The 26,198-nt window shown below is 44.9% G+C and overlaps 1 protein-coding gene across 2 annotated transcripts in view; it reads left to right on the top strand.

Moving 5' to 3' along the window:
* Positions 1 to 26,198, top strand: part of CD19 (CD19 molecule) — a 171,849-nt gene that overhangs the window by 76,616 nt on the left and 69,035 nt on the right. For both annotated transcript variants that reach the window (XM_030208735.1, XM_030208734.1), the window contains exons 8-10: positions 4,548 to 4,700; positions 7,288 to 7,341; positions 11,471 to 11,536. In XM_030208735.1, coding sequence (XP_030064595.1) covers positions 4,548 to 4,700; positions 7,288 to 7,341; positions 11,471 to 11,536 — 273 coding nt within the window. The remainder of the gene's footprint in view (positions 1 to 4,547; positions 4,701 to 7,287; positions 7,342 to 11,470; positions 11,537 to 26,198) is intronic.

The raw sequence follows: 26,198 nt of genomic DNA, 5'->3' as shown, positions 1-26,198 counted from the left end.
GAGGATGCTAGGAATTAGGAAACGGATGGTAAACAAGACCAAGAGTATTATAATGCTTCTGTATTGCCCTATGGTGCAACTTCACCTTGAGTATTACGTTCAATTCTGGTCACCATATCTCAAAAAAGATATAGCAGAATTAGAAAAGGTTCAAAGAAGAGCGACCAAAATGATAAAGGAGATGAAACTCCTCTCTTATGAGGAAAGGCCAAAGAGGTTAGGGCTCTTCAGCTTGGAAAAGAGATGGCTGAGGGGGGATATGATTGAGGTTTACAAAATCCTGAGTGATATAGAACTGGTAAAAGTTAATCAATATTTCACTCTTTCAAAAAGTACAAAGACCAGGGGGCACTCAATGAAATTACATGAAAATACTTTTAAAACAAATACAGTGGTGGAAATAAGTATTTGATCCCTTGCTGATTTTGTAAGTGTGCCCACTGACAAAGACATGAGCAGCCCATAATTGAAGGGTAGGTTATTGGTAACAGTGAGAGATAGCACATCACAAATTAAATCCGGAAAATCACATTGTGGAAAGTATATGAATTTATTTGCATTCTGCAGAGGGAAATAAGTATTTGATCCCCCACCAACCAGTAAGAGATCTGGCCCCTACAGACCAGGTAGATGCTCCAAATCAACTTGTTACCTGCATGACAGACAGCTGTCGGCAATGGTCACCTGTATGAAAGACACCTGTCCACAGACTCAGTGAATCAGTCAGACTCTAACCTCTACAAAATGGCCAAGAGCAAGGAGCTGTCTAAGGATGTCAGGGACAAGATCATACACCTGCACAAGGCTGGAATGGGCTACAAAACCATCAGTAAGACGCTGGGCGAGAAGGAGACAACTGTTGGTGCCATAGTAAAAAAATGGAAGAAGTACAAAATGACTGTCAATCGACAAAGATCTGGGGCTCCACGCAAAATCTCACCTCGTGGGGTATCCTTGATCATGAGGAAGATTAGAAATCAGCCTACAACTACAAGGGGGGAACTTGTCAATGATCTCAAGGCAGCTGGGACCACTGTCACCACGAAAACCATTGGTAACACATTACGACATAACGGATTGCAATCCTGCAGTGCCCGCAAGGTCCCCCTGCTCCGGAAGGCACATGTGACGGCCCGTCTGAAGTTTGCCAGTGAACACCTGGATGATGCCGAGAGTGATTGGGAGAAGGTGCTGTGGTCAGATGAGACAAAAATTGAGCTCTTTGGCATGAACTCAACTCGCCGTGTTTGGAGGAAGAGAAATGCTGCCTATGACCCAAAGAACACCGTCCCCACTGTCAAGCATGGAGGTGGAAATGTTATGTTTTGGGGGTGTTTCTCTGCTAAGGGCACAGGACTACTTCACCGCATCAATGGGAGAATGGATGGGGCCATGTACCGTACAATTCTGAGTGACAACCTCCTTCCCTCCGCCAGGGCCTTAAAAATGGGTCGTGGCTGGGTCTTCCAGCACGACAATGACCCAAAACATACAGCTAAGGCAACAAAGGAGTGGCTCAGGAAGAAGCACATTAGGGTCATGGAGTGGCCTAGCCAGTCACCAGACCTTAATCCCATTGAAAACTTATGGAGGGAGCTGAAGCTGCGAGTTGCCAAGCGACAGCCCAGAACTCTTAATGATTTAGAGATGATCTGCAAAGAGGAGTGGACCAAAATTCCTCCTGACATGTGTGCAAACCTCATCATCAACTACAGAAGACGTCTGACCGCTGTGCTTGCCAACAAGGGTTTTGCCACCAAGTATTAGGTCTTGTTTGCCAGAGGGATTAAATACTTATTTCCCTCTGCAGAATGCAAATAAATTCATATACTTTCCACAATGTGATTTTCCAGATTTAATTTGTGATGTGCTATCTCTCACTGTTACCAATAACCTACCCTTCAATTATGGGCTGCTCATGTCTTTGTCAGTGGGCACACTTACAAAATCAGCAAGGGATCAAATACTTATTTCCACCACTGTAGGAGGAAATATATTTTCACTCAAAGAATAGTTAAGCTCTGGAACTCGTTGCCAGAGGATGTGGTAATGGCAGGTTAGCATATCTGGGTTTAAATAAGGTTTGAACAAGTTCCTAGAGGAAAAGTCCATAGTCTGTTTTTGAGATAAACTTGGGGAGAGCCACTGCTTGTCCTGGGATTGGTAGCATGAAGTGTTGCTAGTATTTGAGCTCCTGCCAGGTACTTATGACCTGGATTGACCACTGTTGGAAGCAGGATACTGGGCTAGATGGACCATTGGTCTGACCCAGTATGGCTTTTCTTATGTCCTAATGGCATTCTCCACATATATATATTTCCAGTACTGTCCTTGTTTGTATAGGGTAATTTTTGAACAAAAAATGTTTTAATTCAACTTAGAAAAGAGTCAACTAAGAGAAGAAATTATAGAAGCTGATAAAATCATGAGTGGGGTGGAATTATGGAATGGTTCTTTAACCTTTCAAACAACACAATAACAAATAGACACTTCATGAAAATAATGACCAACAGATTGAAAAGTAAACATAGAATACAGTTCTCCTGCAACGCATTATTAAGTTCTGGTATCTATTGCTGGAGAATGATTAAGATAACTAACATAGCAGGGTTCAAAAGAGGTTTGAACAAGTTACTAGAGTGCATAAAAATTATTAGCCAGATAAAGTTAGGTGAACCATTGCTTACCCCTGGAAGTGAGCTATAAGAAATAGATCTCCTTTTTGGGATCTACTGAATATTCGTGAACTTGACTTGTCTTGATCGGAGACAGGATGCTGGAGATGATGGACCTTCAAAGGAGAAGCCAATTACAGCTTGCAAGCTTAAAGCTTGTAACAATACAAAGAAAGGGATGTACACATATTTTAGATTAACCAATGAAAACATGGCTAGAGAATCACACAGGTATGTAAACCAACAGCCACTGTAAACTTCAAAAAATGAAAACATGCTTTTAAAAAACTGATAAATGAATCTTATTAATAACCTTGATAAGAATCGTGCATAGTGCATCCAGTATTATTCTCATTGCTGCAAAATCCTGTTTAGATCACCATTATCCCCCGGACTCTATTTAGCACACCTAGGATTCTGCACCAGAATCCAAGCATATTCTGTAACAACGCGTGTAACTTAATTGGCTTAACAAGCCAATCAACATTGTTAACAGCACTTAACAAGCAATAATGAGCATTAAAATTGTCGAAAATTAGAATTTATGTGCACAGCTCCCTAAGCGTATTCTGTAATGCACTGTATCTAAATTTTAATGCGTGCAGGCAAAAAGAGGAATGGTTGTGGGCAGAGAAATGGGCATTTTGTGGGCGTTCAAAAATTTGCACATGTTGTTATAGAATATGGCCCTCTGCGCCTAAATCTACGCACTGGGATTTACACCACATCTGCAGTTTTAGGCGCTAGAATATCAACTAAGCGTATTCTATTTGCCATGCCTAAATATAGGCGCAGCTTATAGAATACACTTAGGCAGAAATGTTTTCTGCACGGACTTTCTATGCACCATATAGATCATCTGGCCCTATGTGCCTTGGGTTTGATTCATTCATTCATTCAGTGGCTTTCAAACATGTATAGTTCTGCAAGCAAGTAGCAAATTTGAGGGTCATTTAATCATGTAGGCCACCTCCACAGCTAAAATGATTTAGAGCAATGTCCTTTCCTCCATATATGAAGAAAACAGTAGCAATAAGTACTGTGGGCATACAAACTAATGACCATATGGTGTATATTATCATCAGACCTGGAACCAAACTCAGAGTATACCAACATATCTCTCATGTTGTGTTTTTGTCTCATGCAAAAGTAAAGGAAGTTTGAAGAATTGAATAAAGACCCAGGACATGTCAATATCAGTGGAATATCATTTTCATTGTAGAGATGCCTGTGGAGAAAGACAGAATACATACTGTTCTGTTCATATGCTGTCTTTTCACTGTACATACAGCTGCTCTCAGATGAAATGCAGTGCCAGTTTATAAGCAGGCTTGCATAATGAGATGTGTGGGACATCAGCCAAGGGCAAGCTGACCATCCATTTGTCTAGTTTGTAAGTTAAATTCATCAATGCATGAGCATAAGCGGTGAAGACACAATAATTGCTCTATCAGCAAGATATCTTACAGATACTGGAGATGACAGCTAGAAAATTTCAGTCCATAGGTTTCCACTATATACAAAAAGAAAAACGATTATCTATAATTGACTTATTAATGTTAAGGGAAAATTCTATTTCACCTACTGGCTATGAATCTCAAATTTTGATCACACCCATTGAGCCAAATAAGGAAGAACTGAAGGTTACAGACCTTCCCTTTTCATAACATCAACATATTGTTTGATATAGTGATGCCAAAGTTGGATCTTATCAACCTATAAAAAGGAATTCACAGCAAATAATTGAGGCGTGAGTTTAATATGTTCTGGGATCAAAATTAATTTGCAGGAAGAAAGCTCTGGTAATATTAAAAAACTGTATGTTGTTTTTTTATTCCAATTTCCTTTTATGTGTTCACTCCTTGTTTGCAGGAGAAGACCCTAACTCCACAGACTTACACTTTAAAGACAACTCGTTGAAAGTCAAGGATGCAGACAGTGTGTTCTACGAAAATGTGGACAGACAGGTGACCATGAAAGATCAGAGAACGCTGAGAGTTGGGTTCTTCAGTGAAACCTCAGAGGGTATGTGTGCAATGATTAGTGCCTATGAGTCAAGGAGACAGAATAGAGGCCATACTATCACATTGAACCACCATTTAGGTGCCCTAATAACATGTGTAGTGAGCCTGTTCTATAAGAAAACGTATGTGCATATGTGCCTTTAAAGAATACTAGTATAAATTAGAATGCCTAAATGTAGGTGCGCACATTTACAACAGCTCTATGGCTCACATAAATAGAAATGATAAGTAGTAGTAGTACCTAATATTATGCTGTAAGAAAGCACCTCTCCGTGCTGTCTGCTCTCGACCGGCACCTCTCCGTGCTGTCTGTCTTCACCCACACAAGAGACCTTCTCTGGAGCCTGATGCCTTTTCCACTCAGCCTCACCTTGAGTTCTCTAGTCCCCCAGATCCAGCCTGTAGTCAGTGGGCCTTTCTGCACCCTTACCTGGGAATACAATTATTGCCTGGGTCCCACCCACCCTCTGCTCTTCCCTTGGTTTCACCTTTCAGTCACTGTTATTCAACTGTCAAGGGTAGCAGGGAGTCTCTGGTGTCCTTGTCTTCAGGGGGTTATTCAACCACAAGGTCCCATCTGGGATAGTGCCCTTTGTAACCCCCACAGGGACACTCTCTGGTGTGCATTGGCCCTCTAGTGGCTCCTGCCTGGCCTCACCAGCCTTTTGCCTCAGGGAACCACCTTGAAACCAAGACTCCTCTGTGACTGCATTCATTCAGGCCTCTAGGTTTGGTCCTCCCCTTTCCCTCAGGGTGACCTCTTCCTTAACCTGCAGTCCTGGCCCGGTCTCTCCGCTGTATCCCCTAGTAACAGACCCACCTTACCAGTTCTTCTGGTGGGGCCCCTAGGTCCCCTTTTCTGGATAGATAGCACAGCTTTCCCTGCTTGCCAAAAGATGCAAATTAGCTGGTTTGTATGTAAATTCAGTTTATTAGCTAGGTTACAGTCTTTTGGGAACTTGGCATTCCAACTCTTCTCTGACTGCAATTCTCATCTTCCCTGAGACCATTTACTGGGGACCTCTGGGTCTCAGGGTATAACAGCCTCCTCCCCCGGATAGGACCTTCTTTTATTCACATTAACCTTACGGTCCTATCCTCCACCCCATGGCTGTTATTTCTTGTCAAACACTCCAGTAGCCATTGTTCATAACAATCCTTTCCTAGTACTCCGGGGCTGGTCCCCATCAGGTAAGTACCTCTCGGGTCTTGGAGGAAACCCTCTTCTGCCTCTCCTTCATCAGGCTCTCCTGACTCTCCTCCAGCAGGCCTCCTTCTTCAGCCTTCCTGCTAGTACTCCTCCGGCTCTGGGTGTTACAGGTTCCCCCATCTTCTCTCCTCCCTAGGTTTAGAGGAGGCTTTTATAGGGTGCCCAATAATCCATCCCACCTCTCATTAGGCCTCTCCCCCTGCTTCCAGAAAGGTCTGCACCCAGAACTCTCTCCACCTTTCCAGCTTCCCCTTGGAGAGTCCCCCCGGTGGCCTCCCCAGGGAAGTACAGGTCCTATGCCACGAGCACCCCCTTGCTGTTCCTTCTGGTCACTACCATGGACTATACCCTTGGGCTCCCTCTAGTGGCCAGAATGGGCATTTTTAGGTTTTCCATGGGCGAGCGCCCTCTGGCGGCCTCCTCATGTAAGGGCAGGCACTGTGTTTATCACAATGCGTAACTTACAGTATTCAGTAAGTTGTGTGTGTAAATATTGGTTCCACCTATATACTGCTCATGCCCCCTCCCCTGTGGTCGCTTAGAATGGAATATAGACTAGCACTAAGCAGGGGCATAGCCAGAAGTGCATTTGGGGGGGTCCAAAGGTGGACTGAGGGGGCCAGGTATTCTCTCCCTTCCCTTCTTCCCCCCTGCCTCTGCCACTGCAACCAGAACATTGAGGTTTACCTTTGCAGCAACTGAAAGGTCTTCTTTGCCAGTCCCACCTGTGCTGCCAGAGCAGCACTCAAATTGGCAGTGCACTTCAGCCACCAACATTGGCACTCTTGCGTATGTCAGTTCAGTCGCTAAAGTGAGCATGCAGAAGAGAACCGGTATCAAGGTCAAAGTGCACCTGCTGACTTATGTCCTGCTTGGACAGCACAGGCATGACTCTCCTTCAGTTGGCAGGGCTTGGCATCCCGCCAGCCATTAGAGCAGAGGGGGCCTGAGCCGAAGGTGAGGGGGCCAGGTCCCCAGATCCTCCTGTGGCTCTAAGGCATGCTACTTCCATTTTTTATGCATGTAACTGTACACTTACCCAAAAGGCGCTTACATTTAGATGACCTGTTATAGAATGAGGAGAAAAGTGTATATATATATATGGGTGTGTCTCAGTGTTTTCTCTGTATATGTCCTTGACCTGGAAGGGATGAGAGGAGGGATGATTTGAATACAGCAGTTCCCAAGCATTACTTTGGTTTGGAAAGAATAGTAATGTGAAACCACATATGATAATATATTTAACCATTGCCATGTCACTATCAACAGGTTTTAAAGGATGCATTTTACAGTTTAATCATAACTGAATTTGTATGTCCATCCATCTGCCTCAGGGCATGCCATCAGACCTGATATCTGTCTGTCCATCTTTCCACAGATGAAGAATTCTATGAAAGCCCTGACAATGACAAGGATTCACAGATTTCCAATGGTAATATGAGACGGCAAGAGACTGAAAAAAGAATTTAAAAGGGAGATAAAAAGAAAAACAAATAGATATTTAATTTTCAGTATATCCTTTTCACATGTGGAGAAGGGATAGAATCTACTGAAGAGTTTGTCTCAAATAGAAGAGGGAAAAGAGGGGGATAAGGAAGTGTATCATGGTAGAATAAAAACACCTACACCATGTAGCTTTGTTAACAAATAATGGAGAAAACATTATTCCTCAGCCTAAAGATGAGATAATGCTCTCGTCCTCTCTTTCCAGCCTGTTGAATTTCTTTTCAAAAGTAGCTAATTTGTTTTACAATTACCGTGATGACCTTTACTTCCAAAGGGCAGTATAGAAAGGGGGCAATTTTATGACTGAACACCACAATTTAGGTGTACCAATCCTGCATGCTGAGTGCTAATTCTATAATGGCATCTGTGCACCAAGACACCATTATAGAATATTAGTGTAAGTCGGCCTACATGTAAGTGTGCCCATTTACATCAGTTTTATGGCTGGCATAAATGTGGCACCTTAGCACGTTTCTATAATGTACGCGTGTAAATGGGAGCTCTGCCCATGCTGCTCCCTAGTAAATGCCTTCCTTGCATCTACGTGCAAAGGTGTTTGTGCATCTACTTTATGGAATACTGCTGAGTGCTCTGCTAGCACTTACGTAAGTAAGTGTTGACTCACCCATGTAAGTCCTAGTATTCCATAAATTTAAGTGTGCATGGGGGGGAGGGAGGAATTCTATAAATTGTGCTCAAAAATGGGTTCTGGAAATGATGATACTAAACTCTGCAACAGGGTGGACACCCTGGAGGGTGTGAATGACATGAGGAAGGACCTAGCGAAGCTAGAGAAATGGACCGATATTTGGCAACTAAGGTTTAATCCCCAAAAATGCAGGGACGTGCACTTGGTTCACAAAAATCCGAGGGAACGGTACAGTATAGGGGGTGTAGTGCTTCAGTGTGCGAAGGAAAAGCGGGACTTGGGGTGATTGTGTCTGACGACCTTAAAGCTTTCAAACAGGTAGAAAAAGCAACAGCCAAAGCCAGAAGGATGCTTGGATGCATAAAGAGAGGCATGACCAGCAGGAAAAAAGAGGTGATAGTGCCATTGTATAAGTCTCTGGTGAGGCCTCATTTGGAGTACTGCGTGCAGTTCTGGAGACCACACCTACGGAAAGATATAAACAGGATGGAGTTGGTCCAGAGGGCGGCTACGAAATTAGTAAGCGGTCCTGAATGCAAAAATTACAGGGACAGGCTTATGAACCTCAACATGTATACGCTGGAAGAGAGGAAGGAGTGAGGAGACATGATAGAAACGTTTAAATATCTCAAGGGCATTTATGTACAGGAAGAGAGCCTTTTTCAAATGAAGGAGAGCTCTGGAATGAAAGGGCATATGACAAAGTTAAGAGGGAATAGGCTTATGAGTAACCTAAGGAAGTATTATTTCACAGAAAGGGTGGTGGAGGTGTGGAGTGGCCTCCCGGTGGAGGTTGTGGAGTCGAGGACTGTTCCAGAATTTAAAAAGGCATGGGATAAGCATGTGGGATCACTTAGGAACAGGAAGAATTAGGGGTTACAGAGGATAGGCAGACTGGATGGGTCATATGGCCTTTATCTGCCGTCATGTTTCTATGTTTCTTCTATGATTAGTGCTAAGCACTGTTCTATAAAGGACACACGACTACTGAAACCTGGTGTAAATCCCGGCGCCCAAGTTGGGCGCGGAAACCCAATATTCTATATGACTGCATGCAAGTTTTTGGAATGCCCATGCCCCTCCCAAGGTCATGCCCTCTTTTGGGTTGCATGCTATGGGATTTAAGCACCCAACATTATAGTGCACAGCCAGATGCATGTACAAATCCTAATTGGTGCTAATTACTGCTACTACTACTACTTATCATTTTTATAGCACTACTAGTCGTACACAGCGCTGTACACTTGAACAGTCCCTGCTCGACAGAGCTTACAATCTAATTATGACAGACAAACAGGACAAGCAAGAGATAAGGGAATATTAAAGGGAGGATGATAAAATAAGGGTTCTGAACAAGTGAATAGGGGTTCGGAGTTAAAAGCAGCATCAAAAAGGTGGGCTTTTAGCTTAGATTTGAAGACGGCCAGAGATGGAGCTTGACAAACCGGCTCAGGAAGTCTATTCCAGGCATATGGTGCAGCAAGATAAAAGGAACGGAGTCTGGAGTTAGTGGTGGAGGAGAAGGGTGCAGATAAGAAAGATTGAAGCGGAGTTCCCGGGAAGGAATGTAGGGAGAGATGAGAGTGGAGAGGTACTGAGGAGCTGCAGAGTGAATGCCCTTATAGGTCAATAAGAGGAGTTTGAACTGTATGCAGAAACGGATAGGAAGCCAGTGAAGTGACTTGAGGAGAGGGCTAATATGAGCATAACGACACTGGGGGGATATTAGTTGTGCAGCAGAATTTTGAACAGATTGAAGAGAAGAGAGATGGCTAACTGGGAGACCTGTGAGAAGCAAGTTGCAATAGTCTAAGCAAGAGGTGATAAGAGTGTGGATGAGGGTTCTGGGAGTGTGCTCATAAAGGAAAGGGCGAATTTTGGTGATATTATAGAGAAAGAAACGACAGGTTTTAGCAGTCTGCTGCATATGTGCAGAGAAGGAGAGGGAGGAGTCGAAGATGACCCCAAGGTTACGAACTGATGAGACAGGAAGGATGAGAGTGTTATCCACAGAAATAGAGAATGGGGGAAGAGGAGAAATTGGTTTAGGGGGAAGATAAGAAGCTCAGTCTTGGTCATGTTTAGTTTCAGATGGATTTTGGCTGAGATTTCTGGTGTGGAGAGGTAGATCTGGGAGTCATCAGTGTAAAGGTGATATAATAGTACAAATTATATTGTAGTGATAGGGTGGATCGAATTGGTGGAGGGGTAGTATTGTATGTTAAGGAGGGCCTTGATTCAAATAGATTGAAAATTCTGCAGGAAACAAAACACATCTTGGAATCTCTATGGATTGAAATTCCATGTGTAAAGGGGAAAAGGATAGTGATGGGAATGTACTACCATCCACCTGGCCAGGATGAACAGACGGATGTAGAAATGTTTTCGGAAATTAGGGAGGCTAACAAAGCAACACAATAATAATGGGTGATTTCAATTACCCCTATATTGACTGGGTAAATGTAACATCAGGGCATTCTAGGGACTGAGGGGTAAAAGGAGCAATCAGGGAAGACAAAGCCATAGCGGAGAGATTAAATTAATTCTTTGCTTCAGTCTTCACTGACGAAGATTTGAGAGAGATACCGGTAGCAGAAAAGATATTCAAAGCTGATGAGTCAGAGAAACTGAATGAAATCTCTATAAACCTGGAAGATGTAATGGCGCAATTTGACAAATTGAAGCGTAGCAAATCGCCTGCTTGTCTGACCTGGTGGCAACTCTGTTTCTAAGATAGCAATGTTCTGTGTGGGGTAGACGACATAGGCCTGTGCCAAAATTCAGGCCTGATTGAAAACCATATCTGAATTGTTTAAAGAACTCTTCCTTTAATCTACTGCTCATATCAAAACTATTGGCTATAATCAAACCTCCCTGCAGTTACAGTAATTCACAGTGGACTTCCATTTCTTTCCACGAGGGTCTGTCAATCAAAACAAAAGCTCTTTTTACATAAATATTTAGAAACACTTCTCCTTCATCAGCCAGGCCCCAGAGGAACTTCATGTTTTGTTTTGTTTTTTAATTAATCTCTTTAGAGTTGTGCAGGCTTCTGTATCCAGAGATGCCAAGTTACCCAGTTCCAGGCAAAAAGTCTCTGGCCTGGAAAGGGGTAACCTGGCATCTCTATGTATCCTAGTTTCCCTTTGATTGAGGAGACGTTCATGGCCATCGATTTTAAATATTAACAATATTGTGAAACAACTGATTTTCTTTAAAACAACGTAGAGGCAGTTGTGGGCTGTAGAAGGGTTTGTGAAGAGTGATAAGCATTTGTCTGAGAATAGTTTTGAAAGAGCCTTTTTTTGATGGTGGTATCAGTTTCTATTTTTGAAAGTGGCTGGCTGGAAATGAATCATATCCTGCCTTTATAAATCTGTCAAGCATTTATTTTCTGTGCAAACAGATGGCGATTGTTATGAAAACACACAAGAGGAAATCAAAGAAGAGGTGGCAGACAATGTTTCAACAGGTAAGAAAGAGAAAGACATATTAGGGAAAGAAGAGAAGAAGGAGAGACAAATGGTAAAGAGAGAGACATGGAAGCTGATAAGCTTATCTCTCTATATAAAACGCACCTCCAACATTCTAATGAAGCCTCACTTTCCCAACGTTCTAAAGTGAGGCGGCTGAGACCACTTTTTTGCTCCATGAGTGTCTGGCCCGCCCACGCGTCAAACGTAATGACGTCGAGGGCGGAGCAATGACACTCAGCAAATAACAGCGCTCAACCTAAAATGACGTCCCATTAGAAGGTTGGAAACACACTATCCGCCCTTCCCAACTTCCCCCACACCCCAAAGTCGCCAACCGTCACCCAAGGTTGCCACCGCTAACACACGGAACAAAACCCCCCAGCACGTCCCCCACCCACCAAAGTCGCCGCCCGTCACCAAAACACCCCCCCCCCCAAGGTTGACACCGCAAACACACTGAACGCCACACCCCAGCAAACACCAACCCAGGCAGGGGAGGAGTAGAATCGCTCCAGGTTGCCACCGCAAACACACGTAACACCCCCCCCCCCCACCAAGCAAACAACAACCCAGGTAGGGGGAGGAGTAGAATCGCTCAAGACTGCTGCCAGGGGCGTAGCCACGGCCGGCCCTAGACGGGCCCTGCCAGCCCACTTTTCCTCCACCGCGACAGCGCCAGCCCCAGCCCCAGCTCCCATTGCCGGCCACTGCTGCTTTTCATGTTCAGCAGCAGGGCCGGTGCTACAAAAAAAAACCCAATCAGCTGACTAACCTGAGCGCAAACAACAAAAAATGTAAAAACAAAACAAAAAAAAAACCACAGCACCGCAGGCAGCCTTGAGCCATTGGCTGCTGGCTGTGCCGGCTCCGCCCATCTCTTACGTCACTGCCCCTACGTCGCTCCGGGGGCAGTGACGTAAGAGACAGAAGGAGCCTGCGCAGCCAATGCCTCAAGGCTGCCTGCGGTGCCGCATTTTTACATTTTCTTAAACATTTTTTGTAGTTAGCGCTCAGGACAGCTGAGCGCTTCTTTTTATAGTGCCAGCCCTAGGAGTACCAAAGATACAACATCAAGTGGCAGGGCGGCCCGGAGGAGGAGAAGGTGGGTGTGTATCAGGCAGGGGGAGGAGTCATGAAGATCGCCGATCAAGAGGCAGAGAGGGACAGAAGAGGAGGAGGTAAACATCAGTGCTAGCAGGCAGGGGGGGGAGGAGTACCGAAGAACGGGATAAAGTGGCAGGGAGGACTGGAGGAGGAGGAGGTGGGGAGAGAGGGAGGTGGGCCCCTGGCAGGGAAGCAGGCAATGAGGGAGGGGGGCCACCCTGGCACACACTCACCTTCATCTGGCACACACTCTCCTTCATACACACACACACTCTCTCTCTCTCTCTCTCTCTCTCTCTCTCTCTCACAAACAAACACACTCACACACACTCACTCTCTCTCTGTCACTAACACACACTTAAATCTAGGAGGGGGAGGGGAGGGAGGTGCCCCACCCTGGCACACACGCTCATTCCCCCACACACACTCTCCCTCTCTGTCACAAACACACACTTGCACCTGGGAGGGAAGGGGCCACCCTGGCGGACGGGGGCCACCCTGGCACACACTCTCATTACTACTACTACTACTATTTAGCATTTCTATAGCGCTACAAGGCGTACGCAGTGCTGCACAAACATAGAAGAAAGACAGTCCCTGCTCAAAGAGCTTACAATCTAATAGACAAAAAATAAATAAAGTAAGCAAATCAAATCAATTAATGTGCACGGGAAGGAAGAGAGGAGGGTAGGTGGAGGCGAGTGGTTACAAGTGGTTACGAGTCAAAAGCAATGTTAAAGAGGTGGGCTTTCAGTCTAGATTTAAAGGTGGCCAAGGATGGGGCAAGACACACTCACATTCCCATACACACACTCTCTCACAGAGACACTCGCACACAGTCTCACTCTCTCACACTCACAAACATACACTTGCACCTGGCAGGAGGAGAGGGAGGGGGGCCACATCTGAGGGAGGGGGGCCCATCCTGCCACACACTCTCATTTTCACACTCACTCTCATTCCCACACACACTCTCATTACCACACACACACTCCCTCACAAACACACTCACACACACTCACTCTCTCACAAATACACACTTACACATGGCAGGGAGACAGGGAGGGGGCACCTTGCAGGAGGGGGGACCATCCTGGCACACACTCATTCTCACACACACTCTCATTTCCACACACACACTCTCTCTCTCAGAGACACTCGTGCACAGTCTCACTCTCTCACACAGACACTCGAACACAGTCTCACTCTCTCTCTCCCAATCACTGTATCTGTGTGAAACACACTCTCTCACACTCACTGTGTCACACATACGCACTTCCACACACATCACACACACTCATTCTCACAGACACACTCACACCCACACTCACTCACTCTCTGTCACACACACACACTCGCACATTCACTCTCTCTCTCTCACACACACACTCTCTCAAAAATACACACTCCAAGGAAAACCTTGCTAGCGCCCGTTTCATTTGTTTCGGAAACGGGCCTTTTTTACTAGTTTATCATATTTGCACACAGAAAAATAGTGTGGTGTGTTCTAAGGCTGAATGTGCATGTGAAATGTGTGTACACTCAAAATACAACTCAGTCAATGTCCAAAACAATTTAACTGGCTGCTGACTGGTTAAGTCGCTTGTTCAGGGCTATCCGCTAATTCTCAGTGGCACTTAACCAGTTATCACAGCTGAAAATTAGCAGTTAACACCTAATTGAAAACCAGCTATTTTGGAGGTGTTCTATGGCAGTGCCAATATTCAGCACTTAACCGGCCAGGGTAATCTCATTAAAGGGACTGCATAAAAAACAGTCCTATCTTTATGCGCCAACCCATAGCCACTTAAATTCTGAATATTGACTTAACTGGCTATGCGTTAGCTGGCTCCACATAAACTGGATATTCAAAACCAGACATGGCCCTGCATTGAATATCCGGGAATAATGCCGGCTGCAGTCAGAAAAATGTTCACTGCCACCAGTTGAATATTGACCCCCTACATAATTACATTTAAATGAAGAAATACAATATGCTACTTAGGTTTTAGGGGACAGGTTATGTGCTAACTAGTCCAAAATGAAAGGTACTCTTTCCACACCCTTCATGAGAATGTACCCTTGGATCCTCTTTCTTTTATGTTTAAACGTTTTTATTGATGACAAAATTATTACAGTAATATCATGTGCAGCCCCTATAACTCAATTCTCTCACACAAACTTACAGCTATCATCAAGAAACAATGTCTTATGTTGTTTACAGTCATCAGTTTTTCAACATTTTCTCCCCCCCCTCTTCTTCTACAGTAGCCTCAACATTTAGCCACCGCAAAACAATATGTTCCCCCCCCCCTAAGCTCACGAGCTTTAACAATTTAACAGAAGATACTCCATCCCTTACACCAGGGCTGTGCCTAGGGTCTCTGGCGCCCCCCTGCAGACTATCAGTTGGCGCCCCCCCCCCCCCCCATGAAAATGATCGCTCACCACTTGCCACACTGAAAGGAATTGTCAGCAATATTCTTAGAAACAAATTGCTATACATTGCAAAATAAGATAGCAGATGTAAATTCTCAAAGTGGACATATTCCAAATGCTAAAATGAAAATAAAATAATTTTTTTCTACCTTTGTTGTCTGGTGACTTTCTTTTTTCAATCATGCTGGTCCAGTATCTGATTCTGCTGCTATCTGTCCTCTTAACTCCATTTCCAGGGCTTCCTTTCCATTTATTTCTTTACTTTTCTCCTTTCTTCTTCATTTCTTGCGCTATATCCATTTCCAGCAATTTCTCCTCTCTCCCTGGGTCCTGCCCTCCCATCCATATCTATTCTTGTCCCTCTCTGCCCTTCCCTCCTCCATCCATAGCCAGCAATCCTCCTCTCTCCCCTCCCCTCCATTTCCAGCAATTTGTCCTCTCCCTGGGCCCCCATGTCCATCCTTGTCCCTCTCTGCCCTTCCCTCCTCCATCCATAGCCAGCAATCCTTGCCTCCTCTCTCCCCTCCCCTCCATTTCCAGCAATTTGTCCTCTCCCTGGGCCCCATGTCCATCCTTGTCCCTCTCTGCCCTTCCCTCCTCCATCCATAGCCAGCAATCCTCTCTCCCCTCCCCTCCCCTTCCAGCAATTTGTCCTCTCCCTGGGCCCTGCCCTCCCATTGATGCCTCTCTGCCCTCCCATCCATGCCTCTCTGCCCTTCCCTCCGCACCCTGGGGCCTTTAAATCTTTTACTTCCGGTCGCAGCAGCGTCAGTGAAAGCGGAGCGCTGCCGACGTCTCCCTTCCCTTTGCGCTCTTGGTTCCCTCAGTGTCCGCCTTCTTCTGACGTCAGAAGAAGGCGGGACACTGAGGGAACCAACGAGTGCAAGGGAAGGGAGACGTCGGCAGCAGTGGCGTAGCTAGGGTAGTTGACACCCGGGGCCAGTCATTTTTTAACCCCCCCCCCCCCCCCCCCCCAAATCCAGTACTAGGCATACCGAGAATACAAAACACTCACGACCTATAGAGCAATTTTACCATACCATAAGCAGTCGTTTCTACGAGTCACACAAGGAAAAGGAAAGCATCTTAAGCACTACAGTGAGCACTAGAACATCAATTCACCTATTGTAAAACGAAACCAGACAGAATAGTACAGATCGTCGATCCTGCACAGTCAATGCCAACTGAAAGCCATGTCTTTTTCACAAACACAGATACACCCTAATCCACTATAGAATAAGTAATCATAAACTTTCTATTTAGACAAAAATTAAACTGAACCCCCGATGCCAGACTCTGCATACAATGCAACACCACAGAAACAGAAAATGTCTCCTAGTACTGTGCAAAATATAAAGACAGCAGATGTAAATTTGAAAAAACTAACAAATACCAATCACCACTTTACAAATTAACAAATAGAAATAAAACAAATACAGAAAATAAAATAATACCATTTTATTGGACTAATACATTTAGCTTCCAGAGGCCAAAATCTCCTTCCTCAGGTCAATACAGTATAGTGCTGTTACAGTATCCTATCCTGATCTGAGGAAGGGGGTTTTGTTCTCTGAAAGTTAAGTCAAAATGTATTAAAATTAGTCCAATAAAAAGATTACCTTATTTACATGTTCTATTTATAAACATTTATTAACACAGCTAAAATACTATATCCTAAAGCAAAATAATAAAAATATATATTTACAGTTTGTTGTCTTTGGTTTCTGCTTTCCTCATCTTCTTTTCACCGTCTTCCTTCCATCCAGCATCTGTCTTCGCTCTCTCTCTCTGCCATCCAGTGTCTGCCCTCTCTAATGTTCCTTCTATCCACATCTGCCCTCTATTTCTGCCCCTTCTATCCACCATCTGCCCCAGTCTGCCATCTCTCTCTCCCCCTTCCATCCACCATCTGCCCTCTCTCTCTCCTTTCCCTCTAGCATTTGCCCTCTATCTCTGCCCCCTTCCATCCACTGTCTGCTCTTTCACTCCCTTCTATCCACTGTCTGCCCTTTCTCTCTGCTCCTTCGATTCACCATTTGCCCTCTCTCTTTCCCCCTCCCATCCATTCAGGGTCTGCCCTCCCTCTCACTCCCCATTCCATCCAGGATCTATCCCCCCTGTCTCACTGCCCCCTCTTTTCGGCTCCCAGTTCCCACCTGCAGCTGCCCCTAGTTCCAGATCCATTGATTCTCCCATCCACCCCTGCCCCAGGCATGACCCCATTCTCCCTCCTGCTCACTTTTCAGACCCCAATTCCAGCTCCATGCCCCTTCTCCCATCTGTCTCCCACCCAGTCCCTTCTGCCCATCCGAGTCCCTCTCACCCCATCTGTCTCCCACCCAGTCCCTTCTGCTATCCAAGTGCCCCCCACCCTCACCCCATCTGTCTCCCACCCAGTCCCTTCTGCCCATCCGAGTCCCCCTCACCCCATCTGTCTCCCACCCAGTCCCTTCTGCTATCCAAGTGCCCCCCACCCTCACCCCATCTGTCTCCCACCCAGTCCCTTCTGCCCATCCAAGTCCCCCTCACCCCATCTGTCTCCCACCCAGTCCCTTCTGCTATCCAAGTGCCCCCCACCCTCACCCCATCTGGCTCCCACCCAGTCCCTTCTTCCCATCCGAGTCCCCCTCACCCCATCTGGCTCCCACCCAGTCCCTTCTGCTATCCAAGTGCCCCCCCACCCTCACCCCATCTGTCTCCCACCCAGTCCCTTCTGCCCATCCGAGTCCCCCTCACCCCATCTGGCTCCCACCCAGTCCCTTCTGCTATCCAAGTGCCCCCCACCCTCACCCCATCTGTCTCCCACCCAGTCCCTTTTGCTATCCGAGTCCCCCCCCCACCTTCACCCCATCTGTCCCCCACCCTCACCCTGCCTCGTCTTCTCCCTGCCACCCGGTCTTTAAAAAGAAATTGCCGACACGATAGCGAGCGCAGCACCTCGTGTGCAAGTAAAAGAACCGGATCCGATCATCTCATTGGGCCTTCCTTCACTGTCCCGCCCTAGAGGAAATAGGAAGTTGCGACAGAGGAGGGCGGGACAGTGAGGGAAGGCCCAATGAGATGATCGGATCCACTTCTTTTACTTGCACACGAGGTGCTGCGCTCGCTATCGCATCGGCAATTTCTTTTTAAAGGGCTGGTGCGGGGGGGGGGTGCCAGGATGAAGAGCAGGATGAAGAGCAGCGGGAGCGGCGGCACCCCCCTTTCTGGTGGCGGGGCGGACCGCCCCCACCGCCCCGCCCTTGCTATGCCACTGGTCGGCAGCACTTTCACTGACGCTGCTGCGACCAAAAGATTTAAAGGCCTCGGCGGCGCGGGGCGAGGGTAAGCACCGCGGCGGCGCCCTCCAGAGGTGGGCACCCCCTGCGGCGCTTACCTCGCTTACCGCATCGGCACGGCCCTGAGAGAGACAATTAAATGAAAGCACGCAGAGAGAGCTAGAGATCAATGTCAAAGATAGATGTAGGAGAGGAAGTGAGAAAGAAAGGAGGGAGGGATGAGAAGTGTCAGATGGACTGGAGACCCTGGAAAGAGAGTTAGGAGAAGACAAGAAAACAGAAACCAGAGACTGAGACCAACATGATTAAAAAAGTAATGACCAGACAACAACAGTAAAAAAAAAAATCAATTTAGGGATTTGAATGTGTCCTTTTTTGGAATGCATATGTTATCTTTATATTTTGCTCCTGCAGCAATAAAGGTTCTACTGTGTGTGCCTCAGTGGTGCAACTCGTAGCTAGAACTTCAAGCAGTACAAGAATTATAACACCAATGTCCTCATCGGCACTACAGAACATTTAAGCATTACATTTCTATGTTTATATGTTTTTTTAATAAATATACTCTATTAATATTTATACTAATATTAATGTTTGATGCTTGACTGTGGCTTGCAGTATGCTTCACATAGGTGATTGGTTTAGAGGCACATCAAATTTCATGGTCACCTCTTTTGAAACTGTTTTAATATAGTACATTTATTTAAAAAAACACATAATATAAACATAGAGATTTAATGCTTAAATTTTCTGTGGTGCCAATGAGAAACTTGGTGTTAGAATTCTCTTACTGCTTGAAGTTTCTAGCTACAAGTTGTACCACTGAGGCATACACAGTAGAACCTTTATTGCTGAAGGGGCTAATGATGTATATTGCAATTGGATTCTCTACAGCATAATTTCTCATATGTGGACTAAGAGATCTTTATACTTTGTGCAGTACAGGGGGAGCTGCATCTCCTATTTATTTGGTGTTGAACTCCATGTAATATGGCCTCTTGATCTGGCCCTGACCCTATGCTGTATTAGGTTTGTTAATCCTTTCCTGTCTTATGTTCAACTCAGGACCCTGATTCTCACTCTAGTCATTGCCTGTCTTCACTACTGCAGTGTTCTTTGCAACAGTCTCCCTCTGTCTTCCCTCAAGACTCCACCTTCCACCTTCCCCCCTTTTATGTCCCAACATTGGTTGCCTCTCTCGGCTCATATCAAATATAAGATCTTGATCCTCATTCTGGTCCTGTCTCTTAGCACCTTACATCCTTTCTCTCTCCCTCCACTCTTTCTAGGCCTCTCCGCTCTCTCTGCCAGTCCCATCCCATCCCATCTCCATCTGGACAGATCCCACATCTCAGCTTTTTTGTATTTATTTTATTTATTTAAGTGGAATGGAACGGGTAGAGGTGAATCGTTTGTTTACTCTTTCCAAAAATGCTAGGGGGCACACAATGAAGCTGCATAGTAGTAAATTTAAAACGAATCACAGAAAATATTTTGTCACTCAACGTGTAATTAAACTCTGGAATTCGTTGCCAGAGAATGTAGTAAAAGTGGTTAGCTTAGCAGGGTTTAAAAAAGGTTTGGCTAGCTTCCTAAAATAAAAGTCCATAAACCATGGATAAGCAGCATACAATGTATTGTACTGTTGGGATCTTGCCAGGTACTTGTAACCTGGATTGGCCACTGTTGGAAACAGGATACTGGGTTTGATGGACCTCCGGTCTGTCCCAGTATGGCAACACTTATGTACTTTGGAACTCAGGAAACCTCCTTTAAAGTGTTCAAAACCTGCCTCATTTTTCTTGAATTTGAATAGGGCCTTGGTGTCAAAAGGTGATTTTGCCTGTTCTGTTTCCTCCACCCCTCTGTCTGCCTCTGTCTTTAGTACTTACTGTTGGCTCCAGTGCTGGCTCAAGGAGTTGTGGCGCCCTGACATAAGTTTTGCTTTGATGCCGCCCCTTCCCCTCCCCCATCTGGATCAGCCTCCCCTTCCTCCTCTCCCCCCCCCCCCCCCCCACATCAGAACCCCTCTTCCTGTCTTCCCTTTCTTCCCGTTGGCATTGGCTCTATCCTGATCCCGTTTCCCACCACACACAACTCATATAATGATGGGACTAAGTGGCCCCAACATCATTCTCTCTTCCTGTACACCAGAACCCTTTCCCTATCTTGACAGACCTCTCCCTCCTAACAACAGAGCCACCGAGAGGGGGGGGGGCAGGGGTTCAAAATTCCCCTTGCCCGGACTTCAAGAAGGACCCGGCGATGGCCATAAAAACCTAGATGTGCCCTCCGTGGTCCAATATCACTGTTGCCCTTTCCTCTTTCCCTTCAGCAGTCCTCCATCATTTCCAGACCAGCCAGAGGCAGCTTGTTCTCTCTACTGACACTTCCAGCAGCCTACAGAAACAATGGAATACTGCTGAAGGGGAGGAAGAAAGGACAACAGCGATACTGGACTGCAGGGTGAGGTATGTGCAGGAAGGGAGAGAGATACCAGTAAGCAGGCAAGGGGGAGAGGGACAGAGATGGCAGAACACAGGGGCGGGGCCCTTAAGATTGTTTGCCACGGGCCCAACTTTGTCTCTCGGCGGCCCTGCCTAACAGGGAACAAAACTAGAGTATCTTGACCAATTGAAAGTTTTGACACATAGGGCATCAAGATGGGCCTTTCAGGATGGTCTGAGAGTTCAGCTGAATTCATATTCAACCAGCACAGATAATGAGAGGTATCTCCTATCCTGGATATAGTACAAGTATAAGAGTTTTGAATTAATATTTAAAGTGTCATCCATTAACTATTGTTTTATATTAAATGTTTAACTCAGGCACACACAGAAGAAAGTGGTTTTTAACATAAGTTTTAGTGATTGCATGTTGTTTCTTATTTTCTTTTACAAATTATATAATATAGACTACTTTGTTGTATCATTGAAAGGCAGTGTATCAAATTATTTCAATAAACTAAACTGAATATAGACCCCATAGTAAAATACCAAAACAAACATGCAGAAAACAATATTAGCTCTGGAACTGTTTGAGGATGTGGTAGCAGTGGTTAGTGTATCTGGGTTTTAAAAAGTTTTGGACAAATTCCTGGAGGAAAAGTCCATAGTCTGCTATTGAAACAGACATGGGAAGCAAGTGCTTGCCCTGGGATTTGTAGTGTAGTGTGTTGCCATGATTTGGGTTTCTGCCAGGTAATTTGGGTTTCTGCCAGGTACTTATGACCTGGCTTGGCGACTGTTTGGAAAACAGGATACTGGGCTGGATGGACTTCTTCAGTGCCAGTCTCCTCGCCTCCCCCACCGCCTCGCCGCTCCCCCTGCCACACCCCACAGCACCAAAATGCATTTGCTAGCAAGGGTCCCCAACCTCCGCCAGGTGAAGCCTTATTCAGCATGCTCAATTTCACTTAAAGGAGCGTACACAGGACATCAGGAGGAAGAGAGCACAGGGCAGCGAACGCGGCGCGCTGGAGACCGGCGCTGAAGAAGGCTTCAGCTGGCAGGGATTGGGGGGACCCCCGCCAGCAAAGGTATTTGGTGTGGCACGGAGAGCAGTGGGGGGAGGCGAGGAGACCGGCGCCGAAGAAGGCTTTGGCTGGTGGGAGTTGGGGACCCCCGTCAGCAAAGCTATTTGGTGCTGTGGGGTACAGCGGGGGGAGCGGTAAGGCAGGGGGAGCAGCAAGGTGGGGGGAGGCAAGGAGACCGGCGCTGAAGAAGGCTTCAGCTGGCGGGGGTTGGGGACCCCCACCAGCAAAGGTATTTGCTGCTGTGGGGTGCAGCGAGATGGTCGGGGAGGTGAGGCGGGGTGGCAGACTAAAAGATGCCCCCCCCACCTAAGGCTCTGGCCCCCTCCCACTGCAAGGTCTGGCTACACCCCTGGTTCCAATGTAATAAAGTTTCAAGTTTATTAGGGATTTACTATCCTGCCCATTATTCAATGATATCTGGGTGACTTACAATCTAAAAGGAAAAAAAAGAAAAAGCAGGGGAGACCAGACATGACAAGTAGGGTAGGAAGGGGATGAACTACAATTCTGACAGGATAGATTAGAATGGATTAGTACATGGGGGAGGGGAATAAAAATCATTCAGGCTCATCTCGGGACTGATGTGACACTCAGGCAGCAGAGCCATAGGCATCTGTAAATAAAAAGGTTTTAAGTTCTGATTTAAAGATTTCTAATGATGTCTAGTGGCAGAATGGTTGTGGTAGTTTCTTCCAGTGTAATGGACCTTGAACAGAAAAGATTGCACCCCTGTTGTGTTCATGGAAGATTTCACAAAATGAAGGTACTGTCAACTGGTTTTGAGTTGAGGATTTTAAGTTCTTGATGTAGAGTAAGGGATTAACATTTGTGAAAAGTAAGAGGTTCATTACTGCAATGAGTCTTCTATACCAGGCATACAGTCCTATAGATGATACGGTGTGGCAGTGGGAGCTAGTGAGCTGACTTCAATGGGGGGGGGGGGGGGGGTAATATTCACCAGCTGCTGAATTGTGCCCAGATATGCAGTGCTGGCACCAATCTAGACACTGGCACAGAATCTATGGGCACAAGGTAACTGCTGGGAGTACCCGGGTACTGACGATATTTAATGGCAGTAACCAGATAGCTACCCAGTTTCCGCTCCAGATCACCCTGTACTACCCAGATAGTACTGCAGCAGTCTGCCTGGATTTTCAGCTCTCTGGTTAAGTGCCGCTGAAAATCTGGGTATGACCCGGTCAGCGCTACTTAACCAGATAGGAGCCTCTCCTGCCTGCTTAAGGAGTGTTGAATATCGGGCCCAAAATGCACACGTGTGAGGTAGACACAGAATGAAAGAGAGGGAGAAACTGACAGAGAGACAGGAAAGAGAACAGAAATACTGAGAGATACTGCCTTTCCGTCTCTCTTGCCCCCACAGAAACACAGAAAGAGATATGTGCATAGAGTGTTGAAATTCTTTCAACAAATCCCAAGAAAATTACATGTCCCAATAAATGTATATACAGAGAAACAAAAATTAGAGAAACAAAAATAGTAGAATTTTTTCTTTTTATTCAACTGCCATTTGGATGACAGAGCTATGCAAGAATATTACATAGGAAGCAAGTTTAGGAACAATCTCATCAAATACAGAGATGAAGTTGCCTGTTAAGAAGTTGCTTGCTAATACAATTGTCTCCTTTCTTATATGTACATAATTCTGGCATCATCACACATTCCTTGCATTTCATTTAGCTCGTTACTAGTTTATCTCAAACCTTCTGGCGTCTAACTTTCTCTCCCCTTTTTTTCCCTTCTGCAGTACTATCAGACACCTGTTTCACATGTCTTGCCAACCTCTGTTCTTACTTTCATCTCATGGTCATGCTGTAGACATCCTGTTACTCTACTCCCTTCTTTCTCAGGACTCTCAGCACATTCTTAATAAAGGTTATTATAATGTCAGATTTTCAGTGTCAGCTATTCCAGCTGCACTTCTGGAGTCCATTTTATATTTGCGACTCCATTTTGTCAGTTTTAATATATACAATCCTCCCTTGAACGCTGTATGCAGCGTTCACATTTTTAGGCAAACACTATAGTATGTCTAGCATGTTTGAGCTCTATGGGGATATAGTATTTCTCATTACTCCCTTTCTAGAGGCCGTCATAGCTAGCATACAGTTTCTGTCAAGTGTTATTCATGATTAATCTTTGAATAGATTTTATTACATGCCATTCTTTCCTTTGTCTGTCCATGTCCTGGATATATGTTAACATGTTCCCTATGTGTTATCATAGTAGTATTTGTTATCTTTGTCATCATGTTCCCACATAGTTTCATACAGCATGGGATAAGACAAAGCAACAACAGTATTACAACAATGAAGACTATTACTATTGAAACAAGACCCTTTAACCAAGGACTCAGGGATCCAAACCATCCAGTTATTGAATCCCACCAAGATGTGTCTAAAATTCCCTTATAATCACTCACTTCAATTCTTGCCAGTGAAAGAATGCGCTGCATTGCATTTTTAACAATTATTGATTGATTTCTAATAAGTGAACAACACGATGTATCATTCACTATGCTGCACACTCCTCCAGATTGGGCTAACATAAAGTCAACCGCCATGCGTGTGTGCATTGCATATCTCGCTGTATCATCAATTTCCTCTTGAAGTGCTGTTATAGCTATATCTAATTCATGTGTTACAACATGTAATAGTGATTGTAAGCGTCTGATTGACATACCCATTTCAGCTGCAATAGCAGATCCTGCAAATGGAAGCCATCCAGTGGCTGACAAAGCATCTAAACGTGTCTTAGTCATAGGATAGGTACTGTTAATATAATCTAATGCTAATTGTAAAGCTTGATCATCTCCTGTTAAAGCACTAAAGGAGGTACTAGAAACATCTCTTTTATGTCGTCTCTGACTATTAGAACTATGTGATGTGTCATTTAATGGAATAATCAAATCAAATAAATTTAGTTGAACAAGAGTGCAGAACTTATAACATGATGGAAGATAGGTGTACAGGATATTATCACATAACAGATAATCGCCCAACCGTAAAGACTGTAGAGAAGTTAGGTTATGATATAAAGCATATGTTTGAGAAAAAGGAAAAATAGGATTATTTAGTGCCTTAAGTGAAGAACACGCAGTAGGCATAGCAGTAATGGCTTGTATAGAAGAGGCATTAAATTGACATAATGAAAAGACAAAAGTCAATTTTGTAAGAGTAAGATTAGTAGAGGTCACATAAGAGGTTGTCAGTGTCCGGTTACAGAACATTTTGTTAGCACAAGCTATAGATGTTGCAGTCTGATTTATGACATAGGATCCTTGTAACACAGTCCAATTTCGAGATTGTATGTCATAAGTATAATTACATAAAACATTAGGCATCATACCCTGAAGTGAACTAGAGTTTATCAGACACCAATAGTTTAGTGCAGGAATGGTATGAGCAAACAAAGAAGGCAGGCGTTGAGCAGTAACATTGGTCCAATATTGTCTGTGTTCATGACCCCGACCCAAATAGCAGGTACCATTACTGAAACAGTTATGAATACCTTGTAACTTAATCATAGAGTAAGGATGAATATGTGCTGGAATGGTAAGTACGGAAGTGACAAGTGGAGTGCACACAATACAGTTAGTCAGATTAAGAGTCTTTGAGGCATGTTGAATTTTCTCAACATATGTATTGAGTCCATAAGTAAGTCCTACCAGCAAATAGATTACAAAAGCCTTCATAATCCTTTTTCACTGGTAATGTTGTTAATCAATGTTCTCTGCTCTCTGGAGGTGCAATAGTGGTCTCTATTTCCTCAGGTAGTCCTAGATCATGAACCTTACGTATATCAGATAAATGTACCCAAGTGGTATGGTCTGATAATCTTGCTGTTGTATGAGTTAATTCCTTGATCTCAAATGGTCCTACGTAGATAGGATCTTTCCAGGTTTTGTGTGTGAAATTCTTCCGAAGTACTTTCTGACCTACAGAAAAAGATGAACAAAAAGTCATGTTAGGAACTTCTTTAGATTTGGCTATTGCCATATCTCTTGTCAAATTTATTATTGGATTTATTTGTTTCCAATAGTTAGTCACTCCTTCATTATCGTTATTAATTTCTTCGACAGGTACCCCTCTGGGGTCTCGTCCTGTATGCAACTGGAAGGGTGAAATCTGTAGCTTTGTGCTAGGATGGGATCTTAATTGAAATATCGCCAATGGTAACACATCCATCCATGTATATTTCTTTTCCTTTCCTGCTAGTGCTTGCAAGAGCACACGTAATCTAGTCTTTAAAAGACCATTGTATCGTTCTACTAGGCCATTGGAA

This window comes from Microcaecilia unicolor, chromosome 7, assembly GCF_901765095.1.
Source record: "Microcaecilia unicolor chromosome 7, aMicUni1.1, whole genome shotgun sequence".
NCBI lineage: Eukaryota > Metazoa > Chordata > Amphibia > Gymnophiona > Siphonopidae > Microcaecilia > Microcaecilia unicolor.
This window is presented reverse-complemented; position numbering and strand designations above follow the sequence as displayed.